The 24,855-nt window shown below is 40.2% G+C and overlaps 2 protein-coding genes across 2 annotated transcripts in view; one reads left to right on the plus strand and one right to left on the minus strand.

The window, feature by feature from the left end:
• Positions 1-24,855, minus strand: part of TRMT6 (tRNA methyltransferase 6 non-catalytic subunit) — a 267,426-nt gene that overhangs the window by 23,296 nt on the left and 219,275 nt on the right. The window lies entirely within an intron of this gene.
• MCM8 (minichromosome maintenance 8 homologous recombination repair factor) overlaps positions 1-24,855 on the plus strand; it is a 43,528-nt gene that overhangs the window by 9,707 nt on the left and 8,966 nt on the right. Inside the window, exons 8-15 of the mRNA XM_050745270.1 lie at positions 2,229-2,314; positions 6,415-6,566; positions 6,809-7,004; positions 11,013-11,043; positions 12,084-12,224; positions 16,288-16,429; positions 22,020-22,215; positions 23,957-24,176. Coding sequence (XP_050601227.1) covers positions 2,229-2,314; positions 6,415-6,566; positions 6,809-7,004; positions 11,013-11,043; positions 12,084-12,224; positions 16,288-16,429; positions 22,020-22,215; positions 23,957-24,176 — 1,164 coding nt within the window. The remainder of the gene's footprint in view (positions 1-2,228; positions 2,315-6,414; positions 6,567-6,808; positions 7,005-11,012; positions 11,044-12,083; positions 12,225-16,287; positions 16,430-22,019; positions 22,216-23,956; positions 24,177-24,855) is intronic.

Below are 24,855 nucleotides of genomic sequence, written 5' to 3' on the forward strand. Positions count from 1 at the left end.
AGGCCTGGGCGGGCGGATCACCTGAGGTTGGGAGTTCGAGACCAGCCTGACCAACATGGAGAAACCCCATCTCTACTAAAAATACAAAATTAGCCAGGCGTGGTGGCGCATGCCTGTAATCCCAGCTACTCGGGAGGCTGAGGCAGGAGAATCGCTTGAACCCGGGAGGTGGAGGTTGCAGTGAGCCGAGATCACGCCATTGCACTCCAGCCTGGGCAACAAGAGCGAAACTCTGCCTCAATAAATAAATAAATAAATAAATAAATAAGAAGCCCTTTTCACTCAAGCATTATAAACATATTTCCTGCATTTGCTTCTAATAATCCTAAGTTTTGTTTTTTATCTTTAGATCTTTTGTCCATCTGGAATTTAAGGCATTGGTGAATGGCATAAAACTAGGAATTTAAGCTGGGCATGGTGGCATGCACCTGTAGTCCCAACTACTCAGTAGTCTGAGGCAGGAGAATCACTTGAGCCCTGGAGTTTGAGACTAGCCTGTGCAGCATAGTGAGACCCCCATCTCTTAAAAAAACAAGCTAGTGATCTAATTTTTAGGTGAAAAGCTATTTGTCCTGACACCATTTATTTATTAAGCCCTCATTACCATGGATGTATAATGTTTCCTCGGTGGTACCCAGAGTCATCTTTATCACCATTGAGCTTTAATAAATTTAACATTTGCTAAATTTTTGCTCATGTAAAGGTTTGAATCCTTAGTGAGGTAAATAATCACTTGAAGAATTAAAAAGGGAAATGTAAGATGTTTGAAATTCCTAAGGCTTCTTGCTCTTACTAGAAGAAGAGGGTATATGAGATTCAGCTATTGGTTCTGAATAATCAGTGGTGTTGACAGATGGGTTTCATGTGGTGTTTGTCTTGACTTAAGGTTCAAGGTACAGCCTTGAGCTCAGAGGCCAGAATTCAAATCCTGATTTAAACCAGGTATTTTCTTCCTTTTATTTTGAAGACGGGCTCTCACTCTGTCACCCAAGCTGGAGTACAGTGACATGAATACAGCCCACTGCAGCCTCGACCTCCTTAAATCAAATTTTCTAGACAGTATTTGTACAGGGTATTTTCATGTTCTCTAATAAAGTAGGTGGTAGCATTGACTCATGAGTGATGTCGTGATGAGGTCCTTCATTTGTCTGAACTGTAGGGATTTGAAGTGACAGAAAGATGGCTGTTTCAGTTGATCTCTTTTCCAGCCACTATTGCTGCATAACACATCACCCCAAAACTCAATGGCTGAAAATAAAGCCGATCATTTTATTCTTATGATTCCTGTGGGTCAGGAGTTTGGAAGAACTACTCAACTGGCTAGTTCTAGCTCCAGGCCTCTCGTGGAGTTGTAGTCAGATTGCGGCTGGAGTACAGCAAGGTGGCTGGGGACTGGCCAGGCATCCTCTTCTCCATGTGGCTGTGTGGGCTAGTTTGGGCTTCTTACACACAGTATAGCAGCTCAGGGCGCTCAGTCTGCTTATATGGCTGCTGACAGCTTCAAGGCAAGAAGTCCAGTTGGTAGGCAGAAATGGCCTTGCCTTTTGTGAGCTAATCTCAGAAGTTGTGCAACATCACTCTGTCACATTCTGTTGGTTACAGAGTGAGTCACAAGCCTTCTCAAATTCCAGGAGAAGGAATTAGCCTCCTTTTCTTAATGGAGGAGTAGCAAGGTTCTAAAAAGGTCGAAGAGAAATATTGTTGCAATCATATTTGGCAAGTACAGTCTGCCACAGTCTGAATTTATAAATGCGTCTTGAGATCCAAACACCAAACAAGTGCCTGTGTGGTGTAATAAATATTACACTATACAGAAAGTGCAAAAGGAGCCTAGATGAGAAAGCTGGGGATTAAAGAAAACTCTGGAAAGCCTTTTGAAAAGGAGAGGATTGGCACTGGGCATGTGGGACAGAATGAGGGGGCGTTCAAGGAGTGAGAGGTGGCAGGAGCACAGAGGAGCAGTAAGTGCTTCCTGTGGGAGGCAAGGAAAGCACCTTGCATACCCATAGCAGGATAAGAACAGTAAGCGAGAAGGATCAGTTGGAAAGTGCCTCAAAAGCTCTTGATATTAAATTGTTGCAGGAGAAAATAGTCCTTGGATTTTGCTTTACTAGCATCGTGAGACCAACTTTTAAAACAATGTTAAATGAAATGTTTTAACTGAATTTTCCTGAGGTGTGATTATAGTTTATCAAAATCTGAATGTGAATTACTTTTGTTTCATTCAGTGTCCTGTGCCTGCATGTCGAGGCAGGTCATTTACTGCTCTCCGCAGCTCTCCTCTCACAGTTACAATGGACTGGCAGTCAATCAAGTAAGCAATCTGTTATATAAAAGGCAGGCTTTAGATGTCACACTGTTGAGTAAATCCTTAATTTTGCTGTATTATATTGTACGTTTTATCTAAACAATGACAAAGTGTATAATAGTGTATAGTAGACAGTTTATTTGATGAAGAGTTTGTATGTTAAAATAATTGTCTTTTTTTTTTTTTTTTTTTTTTGAGACGGAGTCTCGCTCTGCCGCCCAGGCTGCAGTGCAGTGGCACGATCTTGGCTCACTGCAAGCTCCGCCTCCTGGGTTCACACCGTTCTCCTGCCTCAGCCTCCCGAGTAGCTGGGACTACAGGCACCCGCCACCACACCTGGCTAAGTTTTTTGTATTTTTAGTAGAGATTTAGTTTAGAGGTTTCACCGTGTTAGCCAGGATGGTCTTGATCTCCTGACCTTGTGATCCGTCCGCCTTAGCCTCCCAAAGTGCTGGGATTACAGGCATGAGCCACCACTCCTGGCTGAAATAATTGTCTTTATTTGAAATTTATTGTCTGTCAGATTCCGGAAAGGATTAATTATGCAAATATTATGTCCTACTGAGAAATAGTTGATTTTATATCTCAATTATGTGATTAATTGAACTGGATATAGGCCATAAGCAAAGTTGTATGATTCATTCCATAATAAGCTGTGATAGAAATAATATTGTTTTGAAGTTTTCAGATAAAGACTTCCTTTGAAATGGCATGTTTCATTTTATGTTCTCAATGTTGCAATGGGGCATTTTACTATAGGTTTTTTTTTAATAGCTTTTTTTATTTTTGCAAGTCAGAGTTTTCTTTGTGTATGTATTTTTCATCCCGTAATTGATTCCGTTTTTTCTAGCTGTAGACCTATAGCTCATCCCTAAATATAAAATAACGAATGGTTTTGAAGTCAGTGCTCTCTAGGAAACCTGGCTGAAATGAGATGGTCCTAAAAACTAAGAACCTAGGGAAAAGATAAGATGGTCTGCTACTAACTGCTTCACCCCCTTCTTCCCTGAAAAATTAAGACCAACATGTGTAATAATTGTACTATAGTGAGATCTTTACAAACACTCCGTTTTATAAGAGGAAATGTTTAAGACTCTTGAGTATGATCGTGTAGCCTATGAGTATAGTAAAGCCTGATTTCCAACCCAGTCTGTGGGACTTTTACCACTTAAGAGGGACAAAGGGTTAGTCTGGAGGTAGTGAGTTATTTCCATTGATTATTCAGAGTCACTTACAGATCAAACTCCTTGTTCTACTCTTTCCTTCCTTCTCACTACTGCACGTGACTTATCTTTAAAAAGTGGGTCTTGGGGGGGTGAATTGATGGTGAAGTGGTGAGTGAACTTGGAGCAGGGTTTGAAGTCGTGCAGGTTAGGTGGATGCCAGCACCTGGCCCATGACCTGAAAAACATTGAGAGATAATCTAGATGTATGATGAATGTATTCCAAAGTTATTATTTTAATGTTCAATGATTGTACTTACATTAATTATTAAGTAAAAAATGCTTTAATGTAATAACATGTACATGTTTTTAAAAATTCAATCAGTGTGGAAAGGCACAGTCCCCACAACTTGCTATTACATTATACATAACTTTAGGTACCATTCTTGCATGTCTTTCATCCTTCGCTTTACTGCATTCGTTCTATGTGAGCTGAGGACTTTAGAAACATACTTGTTCTTTTATCTTCCACTTCTAGACTTTCTCAGTTTCGACATTACTTTAAATTGTCAAGGTTTACCTTTTGTCTTCTAATTGTCTTCCAGACTTTATTTATAGGTCATGTCTAACAACAACAATAAACAGGCATTTGCATTTTTATGTTAATAAAAATGCCCGATATGGCATTCCCACAGATAAATAATATGAGCTTCTGACTTCTCCCACTATCTTTTCTACTCCTACTTGCGTCCTCAGTAGTCGAAGCCGGTGCTGAATCTGGCTGTACAGTTAACCCTTTAGCAGGAAACCTAGCACATGCAGAAGCGTCTGTGGATCTGACCATCTTCACGCTCCACTTGGCAGGTGTCTCTTCCATTTTAGGGGCCAATAACTTTATTACCACAAAACATAAAACCTCCAGCTTTGTCCCAGTATTGAACACCCCTTTTCGTCTGATGAGTCCTCATTACGGCGGTCCTTCTACTCCTTTCCCTTGCCATTTTATTAACATAAAAATGTAAATATAGCTCAACAAAGAACCAAGTGAAGTGATCAAATGCCAAGCAAAGGAGATGTAATTTATGTCACTGGGTTTTGTAGTTTTGTTTTGTTGGTTTTTACCCCTTAAATGAAAATAACCCAAGCATCAAATTATCTTTTCTTATACTCTGCTAGTTATTCGGAATTATCCCACATTTTAGTGTGCATCATATTTGGACTGTAACTTTGCTGTTTAGTACTTTATTTTTCCTAAAGTTTCTGAGTGCTGGTTTTACTTCTTAGAGTATGCCTGTGCCATTTCACCATAATTTTCCATTCTCTCTTAAATATACTATGGAATACATGGAATCCACCTTTTATTCTTAAAAAACAAAAACAAAAAAACACACCTTCCTTCTGCTTGAGTCTGGATCAGTAGTTCTCCAGACCTGCATTCCTGCTTCATCCTGGGATGTTGCTTCATTGCACATTTTGTTTTTCTAAGGAGTATTCTCAAGTAAATTTTCAGAAAGTATACATGACAGGTAAAAAGTTCTAAGCCCTTACATGTCTGAAAATGTCTTTATTTGGATCTTAGTCTGGCTAAGAGTTTGCCAGCTATCGAAGTCTATTTGGTTTTAATTTTCTCTGCTGTTTATGAGAAGTCTGGTGCTGGTCTGATTCTCATTCCTTTGAAGACTGGACTTTTCCTCCTCTTTGTAACCATTTTATCTGTCATGCTCTGAAACAGTGAAAGTGTATCTAGTTGTCTCTATGCTGCTTGATTGGCAAGGTCTTTTGTCTTCAACTCTAGAATATCTGACTGTTTTCTCAGCTTCCTATCAGAGGCAGTCCTTGGATTATTCATCTGTTTTAAATTGTTCCTCATTCTTTCATTTTCTTTGTGCTGTTTTCTAGATTTCTTTGGCTTTTTCTTATATCTTCTCTACAAATGTTTGATTTTTATATACATACATTAAATTTTCTTGATTTCATACTTGTATTCCCATAGTTCCCTTTTTATAGCGGCTTATTCCTGTTTTATGATGGCAATATTTTCTCAAAACTCTTAGGCAGTTTTTTGTTTTTAATGCTCCTGAATTATTGCCATTTAGTTTTCAAATATCTGATGAGGAATGAGAAAGTATTTGAAGTAGGTAGGATAGGTTTCCTTTGCAATTTTTGAGGTAGTAGTTTTTTCTCACAAGACTTCACCTCTGAATACAAAGATAGGGGTGTGGGCTGTCAGATTTTGCTTTATGAATGTGTTTTTGAATTGGAATTGGGGTTTCTCAAATGGTAGAATGAAGAGTCTTTGTTCTGAAGCTCTGATATTCTCACTGCACACTTTAGCTCCCTTCACAGAGGAGATGGGTTTGTTTCCTTAGAACAGTGCTCTGGTTTTTGCCAGATGATAAAGTACTCATTCTTCCCCTACCCACTGTCCACTCACCTTCTCCAAAATTCTCAACAACTATTGTCTTTCAATTGATAACCCTGTTTTCTTCCAGCCATCCACTCCTGCTCTCCATTCCTGCCACATCCAACTTGGAAGCTCCTCTGGGGCTCTGCTAAGAACATTGGGTCCCACTTTTCTTGTACACTTGTAGCAGTTGCCTATATGTATTCCGGACTTCATTTTGTTTTATCCGTCAATACTTTACCATTTGCTGTTTTCAAAAATTTCATTAATATCTCATTTTCTGATGATACCTCTACATACCCCCAAATTTTTAGTGACTCATTTTGATGGACATTTTAGAGGGAGGCTAGGCAAATACATACACTCATTCTGCTATCTTGAATTGGAAACTGCTGAAGTAATTTTAGATACACCATTAAACTGTTAATAAACAAATCTGCCTTTATCTTGCTCAGCATCATGTGAACTCTAAATAGTTAATGTCTTGCAGAAACCATCCAAAGTAAGTATTCTAACTGAAAACTATTTAAACTTTTTAGAATTCAGGAGTTGATGTCTGATGATCAGAGAGAAGCAGGTCGGATTCCACGAACAATAGAATGTGAGCTTGTTCACGATCTTGTGGATAGCTGTGTCCCGGGAGACACAGTGACTGTTACTGGAATTGTCAAAGTCTCAAATGCAGAAGAAGGTATGGTACAACTCTTTTCATTATTTGTCTCTCAATAATGATTTGTCCACATTCGTCTTTTCTAAGATGCTCCTGAATCTCAAATAATTTGAGGAATTTCTTTTGCTTACATAAGATGAAACATTCCCTTTAAAAAAAAACATTTATTTGTAGCTCACTATGACTTTGTTTTATATTCTAGTTGAGTCATTGTAGGGAAAATGAAAATACCAACTATTGTATTTAAAACTTTTAATTTACAGGTTCTCGAAATAAGAATGACAAGTGTATGTTCCTTTTGTACATTGAAGCAAATTCTATTAGTAACAGCAAAGGACAGAAAACAAAGAGTTCTGAGGATGGGTGTAAGCATGGAATGTTGATGGAGTTCTCACTTAAAGACCTTTATGCCATCCAAGAGATTCAAGCTGAAGAAAACCTGTTTAAACTCATTGTCAAGTATGTACGCTGTCATTTGAAATTTTACTACATACATGCATGTTGGGGGTTCTCTTGGCTACAGGTAACAAAAAACTAGTCAAAATGGTTGGCAAACTAAAGTCTGTGTACCAAATCCAGTGCACCATCCACTTGAGTGTGGCCTATGAACTAAGAATGCTTTTTATATTTTTTAATGGTTGAAAAAATTTAAAAGAATATTTCACAACACATGAACTTATATGAAATTCAGATTTCATCCGAATGTGGTGGCTCATGCCTGTAATCCCAGCACTTTGGGAGGCCGAGGTGGGTGGATCACTTGAGGCCTGGAGTTTGAGACCAGCCTGGCCAACATGGTGAAACCCTGTCTTTACTAAAAATACAAAAATTGGACGGACGTGGTGGCAGGCAGGCGCCTGTAATCCCAGCTACTTGAGAGGCTGAAGCAGGAGAATCACTTAAACCTGGGAGATGGAGATTGCAGTGAGCCAAGATCGCACCATTGCACTTCAGCCTGGGCAACAAGAGTGAAACTCTGTCTTTAAAAAAAAGGAAAATCAGATTTCAGTGTCCATAAATAAAGTTTTATTGGAACACAGCCACACTCATTGATTTACATAGTGTGCTGCTTTTGTGCGGCAGTGGCAGAGTTGAATAGTTGTGACAGAGAACATATACATGGCTCACGTATTTTTGCATTGGCCTTTTATAGAAAAAATTTGCTGATCTCTAGTTTAAACAATACGGAGTGTTTACTATCTTACACAAGAAGTTTGTTGCTCAACAGAAGAGTGAGGTGACAGTGAATTCCAAAGCCACTTCAATTAGTTCTGTGTAGGGTGTTGTTCATAGAGATTCAAATAGAAGTAATATATATTCAATAAATATTTGATAATTTTATTTCCATGCTATTGCCATGCCGTGGAGAAGAAGCAAAGTATAGGCATTTTTTGCTTTAGTGGTTAAGAGCTTTTCTTTGGAGACAAACCTAAGTTAGACTCCTGCTTTGGGCATTTACTTCCAGTGTGATCTGGGACACATTACTTAATTTCCCCTTTATTTGTATCACCTTAAAATGGAAATAGTAAGACTTACCTCAGAAGGTTGTTCTAAAGATTAAGTGGGATTTTATAATGTACTTAATTACTGCAACATACTGTTACTTTTGATAATTTTTTGACAATTGTGGGGTAATTTTGAAGAAATCGGAGAAAATGAGAGAGACTGAATAATAGATATATCTAAGAGAGGTGAAGAACTGAGAATGTTTTGAAATACATTGTATTATAAAAAGTGATCTTAGCCAGGCACGATGGCTCACGCCTGTATTCCCAGCACTTTGGTAGGCTGAGGCGGGTGAATCACCTGAGGTCAGGAGTTTGAGACCAACCGGACCAATATGGTGAAACCCTGTCTCTACTGAAAATGGAAAAATTAGCTGGGCATGATGGCGGGCACCTGTAATCCTAGCTTTTTGGGAGGCCGAGACAGGAGAATCTCTTGAACCTGAGAGGTGGAGGTTGCAGTGATCTGAGATTGTGCCACTGCACTCCAGCCTAGTGACAGAGCAAGACTCTGTCTCATAAAACAAAATAAAATTAAAAAATAGTGATTTTGTCATGCTTTGCTGTTCAGTAGGCTCAGGTCTGTAAGAGGAGTTGATGCTTTTTCTTTCTGGCTTTAATATGTTAATTAGCCGACTGAGTAAAGAATAGTGCTCCACAGGGGCTTTTTGTCCCTAAATCCTACTTCCCTCTGAATAAATAGCCATCCAGACCCACCCTGGAAGAGAGGCTGCTCTAATCTAGGGTTGCTGGGGTAGTCTGGGAGTGAGTCCTTTGAGCAGGTGGCCAAGGAAGCAACCTGGTTGAAAATCCAAATATCTTTGGTTCCTCTTAATGGTTATGAATTAAATTAAAACTGAACGTTTTTAGTGGTCCCTCTTCTCCCATATTTATAGAAAAGTATGGAAAACTTTAGTTTTCTTCCCACAGTTTGCTTCCCCCCCCCCCCATGTTTGTGATTTCAGCATCAAAACTAGAATTTTTCATGGTCCTCCATTATCAGTCTAGTAGAGATTGGCAAACTAGGCAGGCTGCCTGTTTTTGTAAGTCAAGTTTTATTAAAATACAGCCCCACCCTGCTTACTTACCTTACTGTTCATAGTTGCTTGCAGGTTTACAAGTTGAGTAGTTGTGACTGAGACAGTATAGCCTGCGAAGCTGAAAATACTTACTTCCTGGCCCTTTAAGAAAAAGTTTGTCAACCCAGCCTAGGTGACAGTGGAAGTTTATGTTTTAGTTTAGATTCCTTCAGAAGCAATGATTTGGGTCAACATAGTTTACTTGGGAGGTGATTCTGGAGTTACTGGTAGGGAAATGGGGAAGTGATTGCAGCTAGTGTAGGTGCCTTAACGAACAGGTGACCCACTAGCATCTGGGACATAATCCTCCTGGGCCAGTGGAACACTCCACTGTGGAAAGCCAGCCTCAATATTTTTCCATTGAAGGGCCTACATTTGGGACTGCCCCCAGGAGTATTAAACACCTCAGCACTTCTGGCCTGTCCATCCTGCCTGCTGATGATGCTTGTGTGGCCATAGAAAGGTCTTTGGCAGACAGGTGCAGGTGACAGTAGGAAGTCGGAACATACTGAACAGTGAGTGCCAAGGGGATATGAGCACACTACCACTTCCTTCTGTGTTTACATATATTAAAAGGGAATAAAGACTCACATTTTACTCCTGGTTTTTTCTCCCACCCTATTTTTGTTTGTTCCTTGTTTATAAATTGACAAATATAAATGTACTGCTTTATACTCTTTTTCTTTTTTAAATTTTTTTTTAGAGACAGGGTCTTGCTGTGTTGCCTAGGCTGGATTGCAGTGGCACAATCATAGCTCACTGTAGCTTCAAACTCCTGGCCTCAAGTTATTCTCTCACCTCAGCCTCACAAGTAGCTGGGACTAAAGGTGTGTGCCACCACGCCTGGCTAATTTTTAATTTTTTTTTTTAGATATTGGGGTCTCACTTTGTTGCACAGGCTAGTTTTGCACTTTTGGGCTGAAGCAGTCCTCCCACCTTGGCCTCCCAGAGTGCATGCTGGGATTACAGGCATGAACCTGTAAACCAAAAATAAAATTCTAAGGCCCCCCCCACCCATTTCAACAGACTTCCTCCTCAGCCAGGGCTTTCAAGATATAACCTGAAAGACTGATTCCGACCACGAAGGGAAGTGGGGGTCAGACATGCCTTATACCTCTCTGGCATTAACATCAACACAGATTTTAAGTCTGATAAGAAACATTTTACAGCCTGTTCTCTCTCAAACCTGCTAGCTAAAAGCTTCATCTGCATGATAAAACTTTGGTCTCTACAACCTCTTGCAACCCAAACATTCCTTTCTGTTGATCCCAGGTCTTTAGACAAACTCAACCAATTGTCAACCAGAAAATGTTTAGATTTACCTGTAGCCTGGAGGCCCATGCTTTGAGTTATCCCACCTTTCTGAACTTTCTGGTTCTACAAATCACTGCACCCCGCCTCATTTTCTTATTTAATTTGACCTTTTGACTTGAACTGAAAAAAAGGAAATTTTACCGCATCTTACACTATTATATACTGAGTTCACTTCCTAGTCTCCTGTCAGTGTCTTGGCTTCACAGTCTCAAGATGTCTATTCACATAAAATACAATATAATCCTGTATCCTAAAATGGAAGACCATGATTGTGATGCATTTTAAGGCCAGTTGTACAAGAAGAGCAACATTGTATTTGGTTACTTTAAGATGCTTTGCAAGTATCCTCTTTTCCTTATCCAGGCAGAGTTTTTTTAAAACATTCTAACCTTTATAGATTAACCAAGAATTTTGAGAAATTTACTGTAAGAATAAAATTTGAGTTGAGGGGATGTAAATTTTTTACATTTGTCTTTGTTGATATTAAGCAAGTTAAACAAATTGTAAAGGAGATCTAATGGATCAATGAAGTATAAATTAGAATTTATAAGTTGTGTTCTGTTTTTCAGCTCGCTTTGCCCTGTCATTTTTGGTCATGAAGTAAGTATTTTACTTCGTCTTTACTCAAAAAGTATACAAAGTTAGCAAAAATAACATATAAAGACTTTCCAGAAAGTAGCAAATTTCTATTGGCCAGTTATTTATATTTTAACATGAATCTTTATTTGTAAACTAATAATATGGGAGGCAAGCAAACTATAGCTCCTTTATTTTTATTTTTTTATTTTTTGAGACAGGGTTTCACTTTGTGACCCAGGCTAGAGTGTGATGGCGCAGTCGTAGCTCACTGCAGCCTCAAGCTTTGGGGCTCAGGTCATCCTCCTGACCTCAGCCTCCTTAGTAGCTGGGACTACAGGCGTCCTCCACCATGTGCAGCTACTTTTTTTGTATTTTTTGTAGAGATGGGATTTTGCCATGTTGCCCAGGCTGGTCTCTTAAGTCCTGGCCTCAAGTGATCCACCCAATTTAGCCTCCAAAGTACTGGGATTATAGGTGTCAGCCGTATAGCTCCTTTTAAGAAAAAACTTTTACCAACTAGAGTAAATATAAATGGACTTTTATTTTATTTATTTATTTATTTTGAGACGGAGTCTTGCTCTGTCGCCCAGGCTGGAGTGCAGTGGTGCGATCTCGGCTCACTGCAACCTCCATCTCCCAAGTTCAAACAGTTCTCCCACCTCAGCCTGCCAAGTAGCTGGGACTACAGGCACGTGCCACCACACCCAGCTACTTTTGGTAAGAAATGGGCTTTTAAAGTGACTAGACACTGCCAGTATTAAAGCAGAAAAAAAAATATTTCTCGTTTTTGTGGAATGGATTTATGCCTTGCAAGGTAGGGCTTAGTAATTTCTAAGATACCTCTCTGATTTTGTATGCTTTCAAGTTTTTACTTTTTAATCATTTACATGATAGAAGTTTGTTTTTAGACTTCCTTTTCTTAGAAAAAAATTAACATTCAATCAGGCAATTAAAGCAATCCCCAAACAAATCAATGTTATAGAAGTAGGGGAGTACCTTCTTTACTAGTCATCTTTATGTTTTCCTTACTTTTGTTTTTTGTTCTTTTTTTCGCACTTGAGCTTGTTAAAGCAGGTTTGGCATTAGCACTCTTTGGAGGAAGCCAGAAATTTGCAGATGACAAAAACAGAATTCCAATTCGAGGAGACCCACACATCCTTGTTGTTGGAGATCCAGGCCTAGGAAAAAGTCAGATGCTACAGGTAGAAAATCAGTCATTTAGTGTTTGTTCTTTTGCTTGTAAAATGCATTAATAATTCACAAGTGAATTTTCTCAAAGCGTGTACTGTGTGTGTTCCAGAGGACATGGTTAGGTGGCATAAGTGATTTGGAGTTTGTGTGAGTAATATGTAACTTATATCTGACCATATTTTTGAATTGAGCCAGTCTCCTGTTACATAGGCTGTACAAACATCCTGGTCTGTTGAGACATCAACTATTAGGAAATATTAACCATTTCTCTAACCATTGTTTTGCTAGTCTTTGTCGTTGTTATGTGACCTCACCTATGAACAGAATAGTTCAAGGGAGTTAAAACAGGGTCACCTATTCTCCCTCGTACAAGCACATAAACACTGTATTGGGCTTTAAGAACAGTCTGCTAAGCAACTTTTTTTTTTTTTTTTTTTTTTTTTTGGAGACAGAGTCATACTCTGTTGCCCAGGCTGGAGTGCAGTGGTGTGATCTGGGCTCACTGCAACCTCCGCCTCCCACTTTCAAGCAATCCATGTGCCACAGCCTCCTGAGTAGCTGGGATTATAGGTGTGCACCACCACGCCCAGCTAATTTTTGTATTTTCAGAAGAGACGGAGTTTTGCTCTGTTGGCCAGGCTGGTCTTGAACTCCCGGCCTCAAGTGATCCACCCACCTCAACCTCCCAAAGTGCTGGGATTATAGGTATGAGCCACCACGCCCAGCCCAAAGCAAGGCAAATGACTGTGACCAGTCATTTGTAGATCCCCAAGAAGATTCTGCCTCTGCCAGTCAGAGCCTAGTGGTTTTCCTTTCTTGGGTTTTATGATGGCTCTAGAAGGTGCTGCTTATTGGTATGCTTGTAGTTTCCTTAAAGTGATGCCTAGTAAGCCAGCCGTAATGTGCTTTCTACTTTTATTTTTTTGAGACAAGGGCTCCCTCTTTTGCCCAGACTGAAGTGCAGTGGTGTAGTTTTGCTTACTGCAGCCTCCACCTTGGGCTTAGGCAATCTTTCCAACTCAGACTTTCAAGTAGCTGGGACTACAGGCATGCACCACCATGCCTGGCTAATGCTTTTTTTGTAGAGATGGGGTTTTGCCATGTTGCCCAGGCTGGTCTCAAACTCCTGGGCTCAAGCAGATCCGCCTGCCTCAGCCTTCCAAAGTGCTGGGATTACAGGTGTGAGCCACTGCGCTCAGCCAGTGTACTTTCTAAAAATGCCTGGGACCCCTTTCTTCACTCGATGTGGAAAATTGACCAGGGCTTCTCTGGCCCTTTTGTAAGTTGTAGTAGTGTGGCTCCTAAATCTTTGTCCAAGGATTGGGACCTGGCTGTATATCTTAATTACCTTTGGAGCTCTTTGAAAATACCATAGCCCACTGCAAGCCAATTGAGTTCAGAATTTCCATGTTAGAGTCCTAGTGTCTATATGTGTACAACAGTCCACAGATGATTCTAATATGCAGCCAGGCTTGCGAACTGCTTTGATCTTGTCATTACACTATAAACCCACTGTCCTTCATATCTGAGTTATCCTTTATTGCTTGTGGTTGAGTGTTAAACCAGTCATTTTAATTCCTACTATGACATTTCATCTATGTTTGGTTCCTTTTGGCCAGCTGGGGCTACTTTTTAAAAAATAAATTCTGCTCTGAGACCTCGCTACAATGTAGCCTGACAACAGAGGCTCAGGGTACCCCTTATAGGTGAAACAAAGCTCATAATGAACAAGAATCTGGGTGCAGTGGCTTACGCCTGTAATCCTAACACTTTGGGAGGCCGAGTCGGAAGGATTACTTGAGGCCTGGAGTTCAAGACCAGCCTGGGCAACAAAGTGAGACCCTATCTCTACAAAAAATAAAATAATTAGCTGGGCATGGTAGCGCACACCTGTAGTCCCTGCTACTCCGGAGGCTGCAGCAGGAGGATTGCTTGAGCCTAGGAGTTGGAGAATGCCGGGAGCCATGGTTGTGCAACTGCACCCCAGCCTGGGCAATAGAGCAAGACCTTGTCTTAAAAAAAAAAGGGGGGGGGGGTGGATCACAAGGTCAGGAGTTCGAGACCAGCCTGACCAACATGATGAAATCCCGTCTCTACTAAAAACACAAAATCTAGCTGGGCGTGGTGGCGGGCGCCTGTAATCCCAGCTCCTCAGGAGGCTGAGGCAGGAGAATCACTTGAACCCGAGAGGTGGAGGTTGCAGTGAGCCCAGACTGTGCCACTATACTCCAGCCTGGGAAACAGAGCAAGACTCCGTCTCAAAAAAAAAAAAAAGAAAAGAAAAGAAAACAGTATATTTAGAATATGTCGGAAAAGATGCATGTGGGGATCTGAATTGTTACAACTTTTTTTTCTGTCTTTTGTGGTGGTGTACACGTGTGTGTGTGTAACTTTGGAATTAGTGAATTATAGGTGGGAGCCTGCTTTAACCCCTGGAGTGTCTTATCTGTACACATCTCATAATTTATACATATTGTTTGCAGTATATAAAACTTCCTTTTTTTGCTCTTTTTTTTTTTTTTTTCCGCAATGTTTCTTGGCAGATAGTTGTTCTAAAATATATGTAGTGGTATTGAAAGTGTTAATACCAAGAAGTTACACTGGCAGTTTTTCTTGTTTTTCAGACCTGGAATAATGCTTTTGGCTCAATTTAAAAATAGAATCTGTAATATTAGTGGAAATTAAACATTCTGAATAGCATAGAGTATGACATCTAAGCCACACTAAGCCAGGGTTTTTAAAAACGAGACTAACAGGCTGGGTGCAGTGGCTCATGCCTGTAATCTCAACACTTTGGGAGGCTGAGGCAGGAGGACCAAGCTGGACAATATAGTGAGATCCCGTCTTTAAAAACAATTAAAAAAAAATTAGGTGTGATGGCATGTGCCTATAGTCCCAGCTACTCAGGAGGCTGAAGTGGGAGAATCACTTGAGCCTAGAAGTTTTAGACCAGCCTGGGCAACACAGTGAGACCTTGTTTCTACAAAAAATTAATTAGTCACGGTGGCATGCTCCTGTAGTCCCAGCTACTAGGGAAGTTGAGGCAGGACGATCACTTGAGCCCCGGAGTTCAAGGTTGCTGTGAGCTAGGATTGTGCCACTGCACTCCAGCCTGGACAACAGAGTAAGACCCTGTCTTAAAAATAATAAATAAATAAATAAATATAACAAAACAAAATAAAAATTAGGCTAACACCAACCGTTGTGAACCATTTACTTTGTATTTTTAATTGTGTTTTCTTCTGACTACCTAGTAAATCATGATATTCTGTGTGTTATAAGGTTTCTCAGAAAGACTATGTAAGTAACAAAAATAATGGTAATTACTATTTATTGAGCCAGCAGCATAAGATAACAGTGGGTGTTTGAGATGTGAATACTATCTCAGCTTTCTGCAACCTCTGCCTTCCAGGTTCAAGCCGTTCAAGCCTTATGTGCCAGGTACCAAATCAAGTGCCTTGCATACATGATTTCATTTATTGTTCAGGGCAATGCTGTGATAAAACATAAGGAAGCTGAGGCTCAGAGAGGTCTGAGAGCCACACAGCTGGTGCATGGTGGAGCCACGATTTAAACACATCTGCCTGACTGCAGAGAGCTATGCTTTTAACTCTTGTGCTGTTTACTTTTCTGGCCTGTTATAGCATGTTTGCTCAGAAGGTGAGCATGTATTAAGCCATTTTATTACCTGATGTTTAAAGAAGCATTGGAACCTTCAAAATTAAAATTGGTACTCATGTTTTTGCTTTTCGAACTAGAAAATGAAGGATAAATTAGAATTGTGTTGAGTATTTATATGACCACAGACTTCAGAATCTGACTGCCTGGGTTTGATTGAATCCTGACTTTCCACTTTCATAGCTGTGTAGTTCCTCATTCACTCTTTGTTGGCCTTGGTTTTGACATCAGTAAATCAGGATATAATAATACCTTCCTCTGATGGTGATGGTGCACCTTGTACAGTAAAGCTCTTAAAAGAATACCTAGCATGTACCCAACGTCTGTGAGCAACTGCTGTTAGCTATTACTTCCCTTTTACTTTGGATGATTCCCTTAAACTTTTTGTTTCCTTAGGCAGCATGCAATGTTGCTCCACGTGGCGTGTATGTTTGTGGTAACACCACGACCACCTCTGGTCTGACGGTAACTCTTTCAAAAGATAGTTCCTCTGGAGATTTTGCTTTGGAAGCTGGTGCCCTGGTACTTGGTGATCAAGGTGAGAAACCAAAGGGAATAACTAGTGATTCTGGTACTTCTTAAAAAGCCTTTTCCTTTTCAGTTAATTTCTTTACATTCTGTTTAAGAGACATATAGATAGCACAGTCCTAACCAGTAAGTTGACACTGTCAGAAATAATCATTGGAAATGCAGTATCATCATTTTTATACTACAGAATTGAAACTGTACTTAATGTCATTCATTTTCAGAATCTTATAGCAGATACAAGTATATGTAAAAATCAGATAAATATGTATAGTTCCCTACCCATCCCATTTCATACCACTTGTCACGTTTGTGATCTTTTTTCTTTTTTTTTTTTTTTTTTTTTTTTTTTTTGAGACGGAGTCTGGCTCTGTCGCCCAGGCTGGAGTGCAGTGGCCGGATCTCAGCTCACTGCAAGCTCCGCCTCCCGGGTTTACGCCATTCTCCTGCCTCAGCCTCCCGAGTAGCTGGGACTACAGGCGCCCGCCACTGCGCCCGGCTAGTTTTTTGTATTTTTTTTAATAGAGACGGGGTTTCACCGCGTTAGCCAGGATGGTCTCGATCTCCTGACCTCGTGATCCGCCCGTCTCGGCCTCCCAAAGTGCTGGGATTACAGGCTTGAGCCACCGCGCCCGGCCTTGTGATCTTTTTTTCTAAAGCCTGTTTTGAAGCTTTATAGTAAGCTCCCTGTAGGGTGGGATTTGGATGTCTTGTTGACTGCCATGTTCCCATTGCCTAGTACATAGGGGCATAGTAAATACTTGTTGAATGCATTACTATTATTTAGCTCTAAATAGTTTAAAAATCTTGGCGCTGACAAAAAGATGGATGTCATCCCTGGCTCACAGAGGACTTGCAATAAGAGATTAGAGCTGTTAGCGGCCAGGCGCGGTGGCTCACGCCTGTAATCCCAGCACTTTGGGAGGCCGAGGCGCGCGGATCACGAGGTCAGGAGATCGAGACCATCCTGGCTAACACGGTGAAACCCCGTCTCTACTAAAAATACAAAAAAATTAGCCGGGCGTGGTGGCGGGCCCCTGTAGTCCCAGCTACTCGGGAGTTTGAGGCAGGATAATGGCATGAACCCAGGAGGCGAAGCTTGCAATGAGCCGAGATCGGGCCGCTGCACTCCAGCCTGGGTGACAGAGCGAGACTCGTCTCAAAAAAAAAAAAGATTAGAGCTGTTACTTTAGATGTTTTGTTCTTTTTATGAGACAGTCTCGCTCTGTCACCCAGGCTGGAGTGCAGTGGTGCAATATCAGCTTTCTGCAACCTCTGCCTTCCAGGTTCAAGCCATTCTGGTGCCTCAGCCTCCTGAGTAGCTGGGATTACAGGTGTGCATGACCACATCCAGCTAATTTTTGTATTTTTAGTAGAGACGGGGTTTCACCATGTTGGCCAGGCTGGTCTTGAACTCCTGGCCTCAAGTGATCCGCCCACCTCACCACCCAAAGTGCTGAGATTACAGGCTACAGGCATGAGCCACCGCACCTGGCCTACTTTAGAATGAATAGTTTTGCCGTATTGTAAACCAACTCATTGTTTTTTTTGAGGATTTGAGTGATAGGTAATAAGAAATCCAGGCATAGGGCCCAGCAAGAAGAAACCTCTACACTGGGCTTTGCCACGTAGGTTTCTCTTTGTGATGCCTTCACCTTACTGGAAAAACATGTTCCTGTCAGGCAGTGCCCAGATTCCAGTCAAGTTAAGGTTGTTCACTCCTGGTTTTCCAGTGACTTCCACTTTTCTGAACCCAGGACCTAGTAGCCACATTTGACACAGTTAATCACTCCCTCCTACTTGAGACCCTTTAACTCTCGTTGGTTTCCAGGCCACTTTACTTCACTCTTTACTTCTTTCGCAGTCTTTACTGGTTCTTCATCTCCACACCCTCTTACTTGTTGTTAATTTAGGTGTAGTTCTTGGACCTTTTGTCTTCTAGATCTGTATTTACCTTCTTGGTGATCTTGTATTGTTTCATTGGCTTTACCTACCTATCTGTGAAAAATTCTAAATTTATAATCTCTTTTCCCTTAAATATCAGGCACATACTTCTTATTGTCTACACAGTATCTCCACAGATTTCTCAAACTTAACATGTCTAAAATTAAAATCCTGATTTCGCCTTTCAAATCTATTTTCACAGTCTTCCTCATCTCAGTAAATGACAACTCTCTCATTCTAATTGCTCAAATCAGAGAACATGGAGCCATCCTTGACTTTTTCTCATACCCCATATTAATCTGTCAGCAAATCTTGTTGACTCTACTGTCAAAATATATCCGCTATCTAACCACTTCTTCATTACCCTGGTCCATGGCACCATCATGTCTCACATGGATTATTACTGTAATCTCCTAATTGGCATACCTGCAAACACCCTTACCCCTTCCTGTTATTTTTAATACAGTAATCTCATTAAAAATTAGATTATGTTACTCTTTTGCTCACAACCCTCCAGTAACTGCCCATCTTGCTCAGAGTGAAAGCCAGAGTCTTGAGAGTGGTCCAGGGCCATTCATGTTCTGGCGTTTCACCTCTTTTGCCTCCTTATCTGCTGCTTCCCATGTTTCGTCTTCTCTAGCTCCACTGGCGGCTCTACCTTGGGCACCACCAGCACACCAGGCAGGTCACATTTCCTCATAAGGGCCTTTGTACTTGCTGTTCCGTTTGCCTGGAATGTTCTTACCCCAGATAGAGCTGCAAAGGCTTGTTTTCTTTCCCCCTTCATGTTTTGCTCAACTGTCCTGATCCCAGTGAGGCCTTCCCTAAATACTGTATTTTAACTTATAACCTCTCCTGCCCTGCTGCCACCTTAGCAGACCTTATTTTCCTTACCCTAATCTACTTTTTCCTTCCATAGCACTTTTTACCTTCTATATTATTTACTTTTTTATTGCCTACCCCCCGTATTGGCTGAGTAGAACGTAAGCTTCACAGGAGCAGGGAATTTTGTCTTTTCACTGCCATACCCGGCATGCCTAGAACATAGTACTTTTATATAGAAGGCATTCAGTTTATTGAATTTATACGTTTATTGCATTTATATCCAGTAAATATTTGCTGAATAAATAAATACCAAAAACATGTATCTGGTTATTATATAGCTCATCAGAAGTGAGAATATCTTTGCTAAGTACCAGGTAAAATATAGTAATAAAAAGATGATACTTATGAAACCATGCAACTTTTCATTAACTAGAAGTAGAAGGTGATTTGGAGGTTTTTTAAAAAAATTTTAATGCCAGTACTTTGGGAGGCCAAGGCGGGCGGAGCACTTGAGACCATGAGTTTCAGACCAGCCTGGCCAACATGGCAAAATCCCATCTCTACTAAAAATACAAAAATTAGCTGGGTGAAGTGGCACATGCCTATAATCCCTGCTGCTCAGGTGGCTGAGGCACAAGAATCGCTTGAACCAAGGACATGAGGTTGCAGTGAGACATGATGGTGCCACTGTACTCCAGCCTTGGTAACAGAACGAAACTCTGTCTCTCAAAAGAAAAAAAAAAGTTCAAAGTTTATGTTTTATGCTTTAAAACAAGGGGTCAGTAAACTTTGATCTATAGGTCAAACCAGCCAGCAGCCTGTTTTAGTACAGTCCACAAGCTAAAACTGGCTTTTATATTTATAAAAGTTTGTAAAGTACAAACAAACAAACAGAAAAGCCCAAGAATGTGTAAGATTGTGCATGGCCTGTGAAACTTAAAATATGTACTTCTGCATCTTTGCAGAAAAGGCTTGCCAGCTCCTGCTTTCCACTTTGAACAGTGACAGCCAGAGTAGGGAGTAGCTTGACTTTGTTCCTACCCCATCCCCATCTCTGAGGAACTGTATTAGCAATCTTGATAATTTCCAGTAATACCGTGAATCCAGAGAGGTATAGGCAGACAGAGCAATAGACAGCCCAGGGAAAGGTGGAGATAAAGCCTATGAGTATACCACTGCTAGGATCTTAGCACAGGCAGGGAAGGCTCACTATGTCCCAGAGCTCCACATTGAACAGCAGGAACAGGCTAATGCACTGGGATCCCCTGCCATGAATATGGGACACATTCCCAACAGAGGGGGGTAAACCCTCAGAAGAGAGATCAGCAAGAAAAGTGGCACAAAGTTCAACAAAGCCCCCCCTTGCTTCCCCCTCCTAAATCATTTAGGTTACCGAAAAGTGCAAACTGTAGCTGGAAAGGAAAAAATGGGACGAAATTACATTGGGAAAAGAGTATTGACAAGAATTCATGTATACTGTGTTGGAAAAAATAGGTTTGGACAGAGCAGCCATTGTTATACATGAGCAAGATAAAGAGACAGCATAGCAGCTATGAAGAAATAACGTAGGAAGAAAGAAAGACATTTAATATGCCCAATAAAAGACCTCACTCTAGACAAAATTATAATCTAAGGAACAAATGAAAATTTCCCGTGTTTCATGTTTGATAAGAACATAAATTTAATGAAATAGCTCAAAACAAAAAGATAAGGATGTGAGAGACAAATTGATGACTAACAATGTTATTAAACTAATATGTAAAATTGACACTGCTGAATGAGAAATTATAAAGAGGAGAGGCTTGAGATAATCACAGTGAATGCAAAAGAACAAAGCTTAATGCAATTAGAGGGGAAGTAACAGAGAGAACAAAGGAAATTCAACATAATTGGTTCTGTGAAGTAGAAAACCCAAACATGAAACCAGAAATGGATTCAAGGATAGAATAAAATCTGTTGAAATAAACTAAAGGCACTGAATGTACCAAGAATGTCATGTCTATTGCACAAGTTATTGGGGACTCTCTAACATTATCTTGTATTATTTGTCTTCCCTGCTCCCCATACCAGTTAGGTTAGCAGCTGGGGGTCAAAAAGACTAATCAGCAGTTATTTTCCATATACTCCTCTGTGCTAGCAAGGCTTACTTGGGTGTAGAGTAGATACGGAGGGGTTTAACCACAGCAAAGCCCTTCAGATGTGACCCCCAGATACTAACCTAACTGGTATGGGGAGAAAGGAAGACAAATATTACAAGGTAATGTTAGAGAATCTCCAATAACTTAATGCAATAGACATGACATTCCTGGTACATACAGTGCCTTTAGTTAGTGGTGGTGCATTGTATTATGTTTAAAGAGGTTAAGTGATTTCCCTATAAGTGCATAGAAGTGTATAGACAATACCTGGTATAGGTTTTGAAATATACTTATTAAACATAATAAACTTATTATATGTGTTTTGAAGTATACTTAATAAAGTGTGTGTGTGTGTGTGTGTGTGTGTGTGTGTGTAAAATCTCACCCGTTTGAATTTAAGTACTTAAACGTTTTGAGGGTTACTCTTACCTCCTCTTCGTTTTTGTAATCCTCACAACACAGTGCCTTGCGTATGAAAAATGCTAAAGGAATAACTATTACAGAAAACTTAGTTAAATAAGACAAATGTGTTACTTGTGGTGAAACAAACAGTAATTCTCCATTGTATGACATTTTATAATTTTAACTGCTGAAACAAATGGCAATAATTATTGTCAAACAATTTCTATCCCATAAAATTTGGAACTCGACCAAAGAAAAAATGTTTTTGTCTGCATTATTCTACTTTGATTGTAGGTATTTGTGGAATCGATGAATTTGATAAGATGGGGAATCAACATCAAGCCTTGTTGGAAGCCATGGAGCAGCAAAGTATTAGTCTGGCTAAGGCTGGTGTGGTTTGTAGCCTTCCTGCAAGAACTTCCATTATTGCTGCTGCAAATCCAGTTGGAGGACATTACAATAAAGCCAAAACAGTTTCTGAGAATTTAAAGTAAGTCTCTTCAAATATTTAGACCTTTAATATATTGAATCACTCTAATTCAATAAGAAAAAGAAATAGTTCACAGAACTATATGGGAAATACATGGATATTCACAGTAGTTACAGATGTCCAATAAATGCACAAAAATGTGCTTAAACACTGCAAAGTAAAACAATGAAGTACCAGTGAGATCCACCAGATTGGCAAACATTTTAAATATTAATCATTATTGGCAAAGTAGTGTGGAAATGGTTTCTCTACGGCTGGGCGAGTGGCTCACGCCTGTAATCCTAGCACTTTGGGAGGCTGGAAAACAATGAAGTACCAGTGAGATCCACCAGATTGGCAAACATTTTAAATATTAATCATTATTGGCAAAGTAGTGTGGAAATGGTTTCTCACTGGCTGGGCGGGTGACTCACGCCTGTAATTCCAGCACTTTTGGAGGCTGAGGCGGTTGGATCACCTGAAGTCAGGAGTTTGAGACCAGCCTGGCCAACATGGCAAAAACCCATGTCTAGTAAAAATACAAAAATTAGCCAGTCGTGATGGCAGCCGCCTGTAATCTCAGCTACTTGGGAGGCTGAGGCAGAATTGCTTGAACCCAGGAGGTGGAGGTTGCAGTGAGCTGAGATTGTGCTACCACACTCCAGCCTGGGTGACAAGAGTGAGACTCCATGTCAAAGAAAAAAAAAGAAATTGTTTCTCACATACACAATTTATTATTTTGAAGGACCCCTTGGTATGTTAATCACAATTTTAAATGCACATTCTGTTTGTTATAGCCACTCTACTTTTAGGACTACTGTTCACAGAAATAGTCATACAAGTGCACAATGATAGGTTTGTAGCATGGTATTGCAGCATTATTGCTGCCAAAAATTGGAAACACCTTAAAACTATAGTAAGACTGTAGTGATTATGAGAACAAAAATGGCTTTGTATGTACTAATGGGGGAACATGTCTGTGCTGTACTATTAAGTGAGAAGAGCACATTAACATACTTAAATATGTTGTGTGATCCCGCTTTTTTCAAAAACAATGTTTATATCTGTGTTTTCTCTTCTAATTCATTCTGTACCTCTTGGACAAAATGTGTGGAAAAGGAAAAATAAGTGATACAAAAGTGAGAAAAAGACAAAAGAGTGCCTCCTAAAAAATTAGAGCCTTAAGCCTAGTGGGAGTGGAGTTAATTTCCTGTTGTTTAATAATGTATCAATATAGAAACAGTCTTTGATACATAGTGAAATACACAATTGGTACTTGGAGATTTAGGGTATTTACCACCACCACCAAAAAAGTCGACCTACTAGTAGTTTTTCTTTAGTAAAATTACAAAGTGCTATATTAGAAAAATCAGAAAGATCTATTGAACAAAAATCCAGGGGACTTAGATTTTGTTTTTTAATGGTATCATGAACAAAATACTGAACTAGCTAACCTCTGATATGTCATGTAGCAGTATTGCTAATTAGTGATAATAGGACATAAAGAAGAATTCAGTGGGTTTGGTGGTGTGAGAAAGGGCCATGTCCTCAATCTACCCAGGGTAGATACATGTAATTCTTGTGCCCATGTTGCAGTGGGTGGATACATCAAATCCAGGAAGCTATTTGCTTATTTCTTTAACCTAAATCTTGGTTTTTCAAGTTCTGCATGGAACTTGAGTAGTAAACAAGTGAGTAAACAATTTTCTTGTTTTTCCTTTTGATTCCAATCATTGTTTCTTCTTTCTTTCATGCTTCGTAGAATGGGGAGTGCACTACTATCCAGATTTGATTTGGTCTTTATCCTGTTAGATACTCCAAATGAGCATCATGATCACTTACTCTCTGAACATGTGATTGCAATAAGAGCTGGAAAGCAGAGAACCATTAGCAGTGTCACAGTAGCTCGTACGAATAGTCAAGATTCAAATACTTTGGTACTTGAAGTAGTTTCTGAGAAACCATTATCAGAAAGACTAAAGGTATAAATGTTTCTTCTCCTTATTCAGTTTGGTTCTGTTTGAAAGTCAAAGTTCAGTGTGTGGCTTATTGTAGAGCAGGATATAAACTTTTTAAATCAGAACTTTTTAATATTTCAATACTAGAGTTTATGTAAACTTCATTTGAAATAATCTAAGTCAGCCTGGCGCAGTGGCTCATACCTGTAATCCCAGCACTGTGGGAGGCCGAGGCAGGCAGATCACGAGGTCAAGAGATCAAGACCATCCTGGCCAACATGATGAAACCCTGTCTCTACTAAAAATACAAAAATCAGCTGGGTGTAGTGGCGTGTGCCTGTAATCCCAGCTACTCAGGAGGCTGAGGCAGGAGAATTGCTTGAACCTAGTAGGCAGAGGTTGCAGTGAGCTGAGATCACACCACTGTACTCCAGCCTCAGTGACAGAGAGAGACTCCGTCTCAAAAAAAAAAAAAAAGGAATCTAAGTCAGATAAAGTGTTTGGTTGATTTGGAGAGTCTTTTAGAATTGTGTATTTGTCTAAACAAGTTACTTATGTATTTTGAGACATAGTCTCACTCTGTCGCCCAGGCTGGAGTGCAGTGGTGTGATCTTGGCTCACTGCAACGTCCATCTCCCGGGTTCAAGAGATTCTCCTGCCTCAGTCTCCCAAGTAGCTGGGACTGCAGGCGCGTGCCACTACA

This window comes from Macaca thibetana, chromosome 10 (genome assembly GCF_024542745.1).
Source record: "Macaca thibetana thibetana isolate TM-01 chromosome 10, ASM2454274v1, whole genome shotgun sequence".
Taxonomy (NCBI): Eukaryota; Metazoa; Chordata; class Mammalia; order Primates; family Cercopithecidae; genus Macaca; species Macaca thibetana.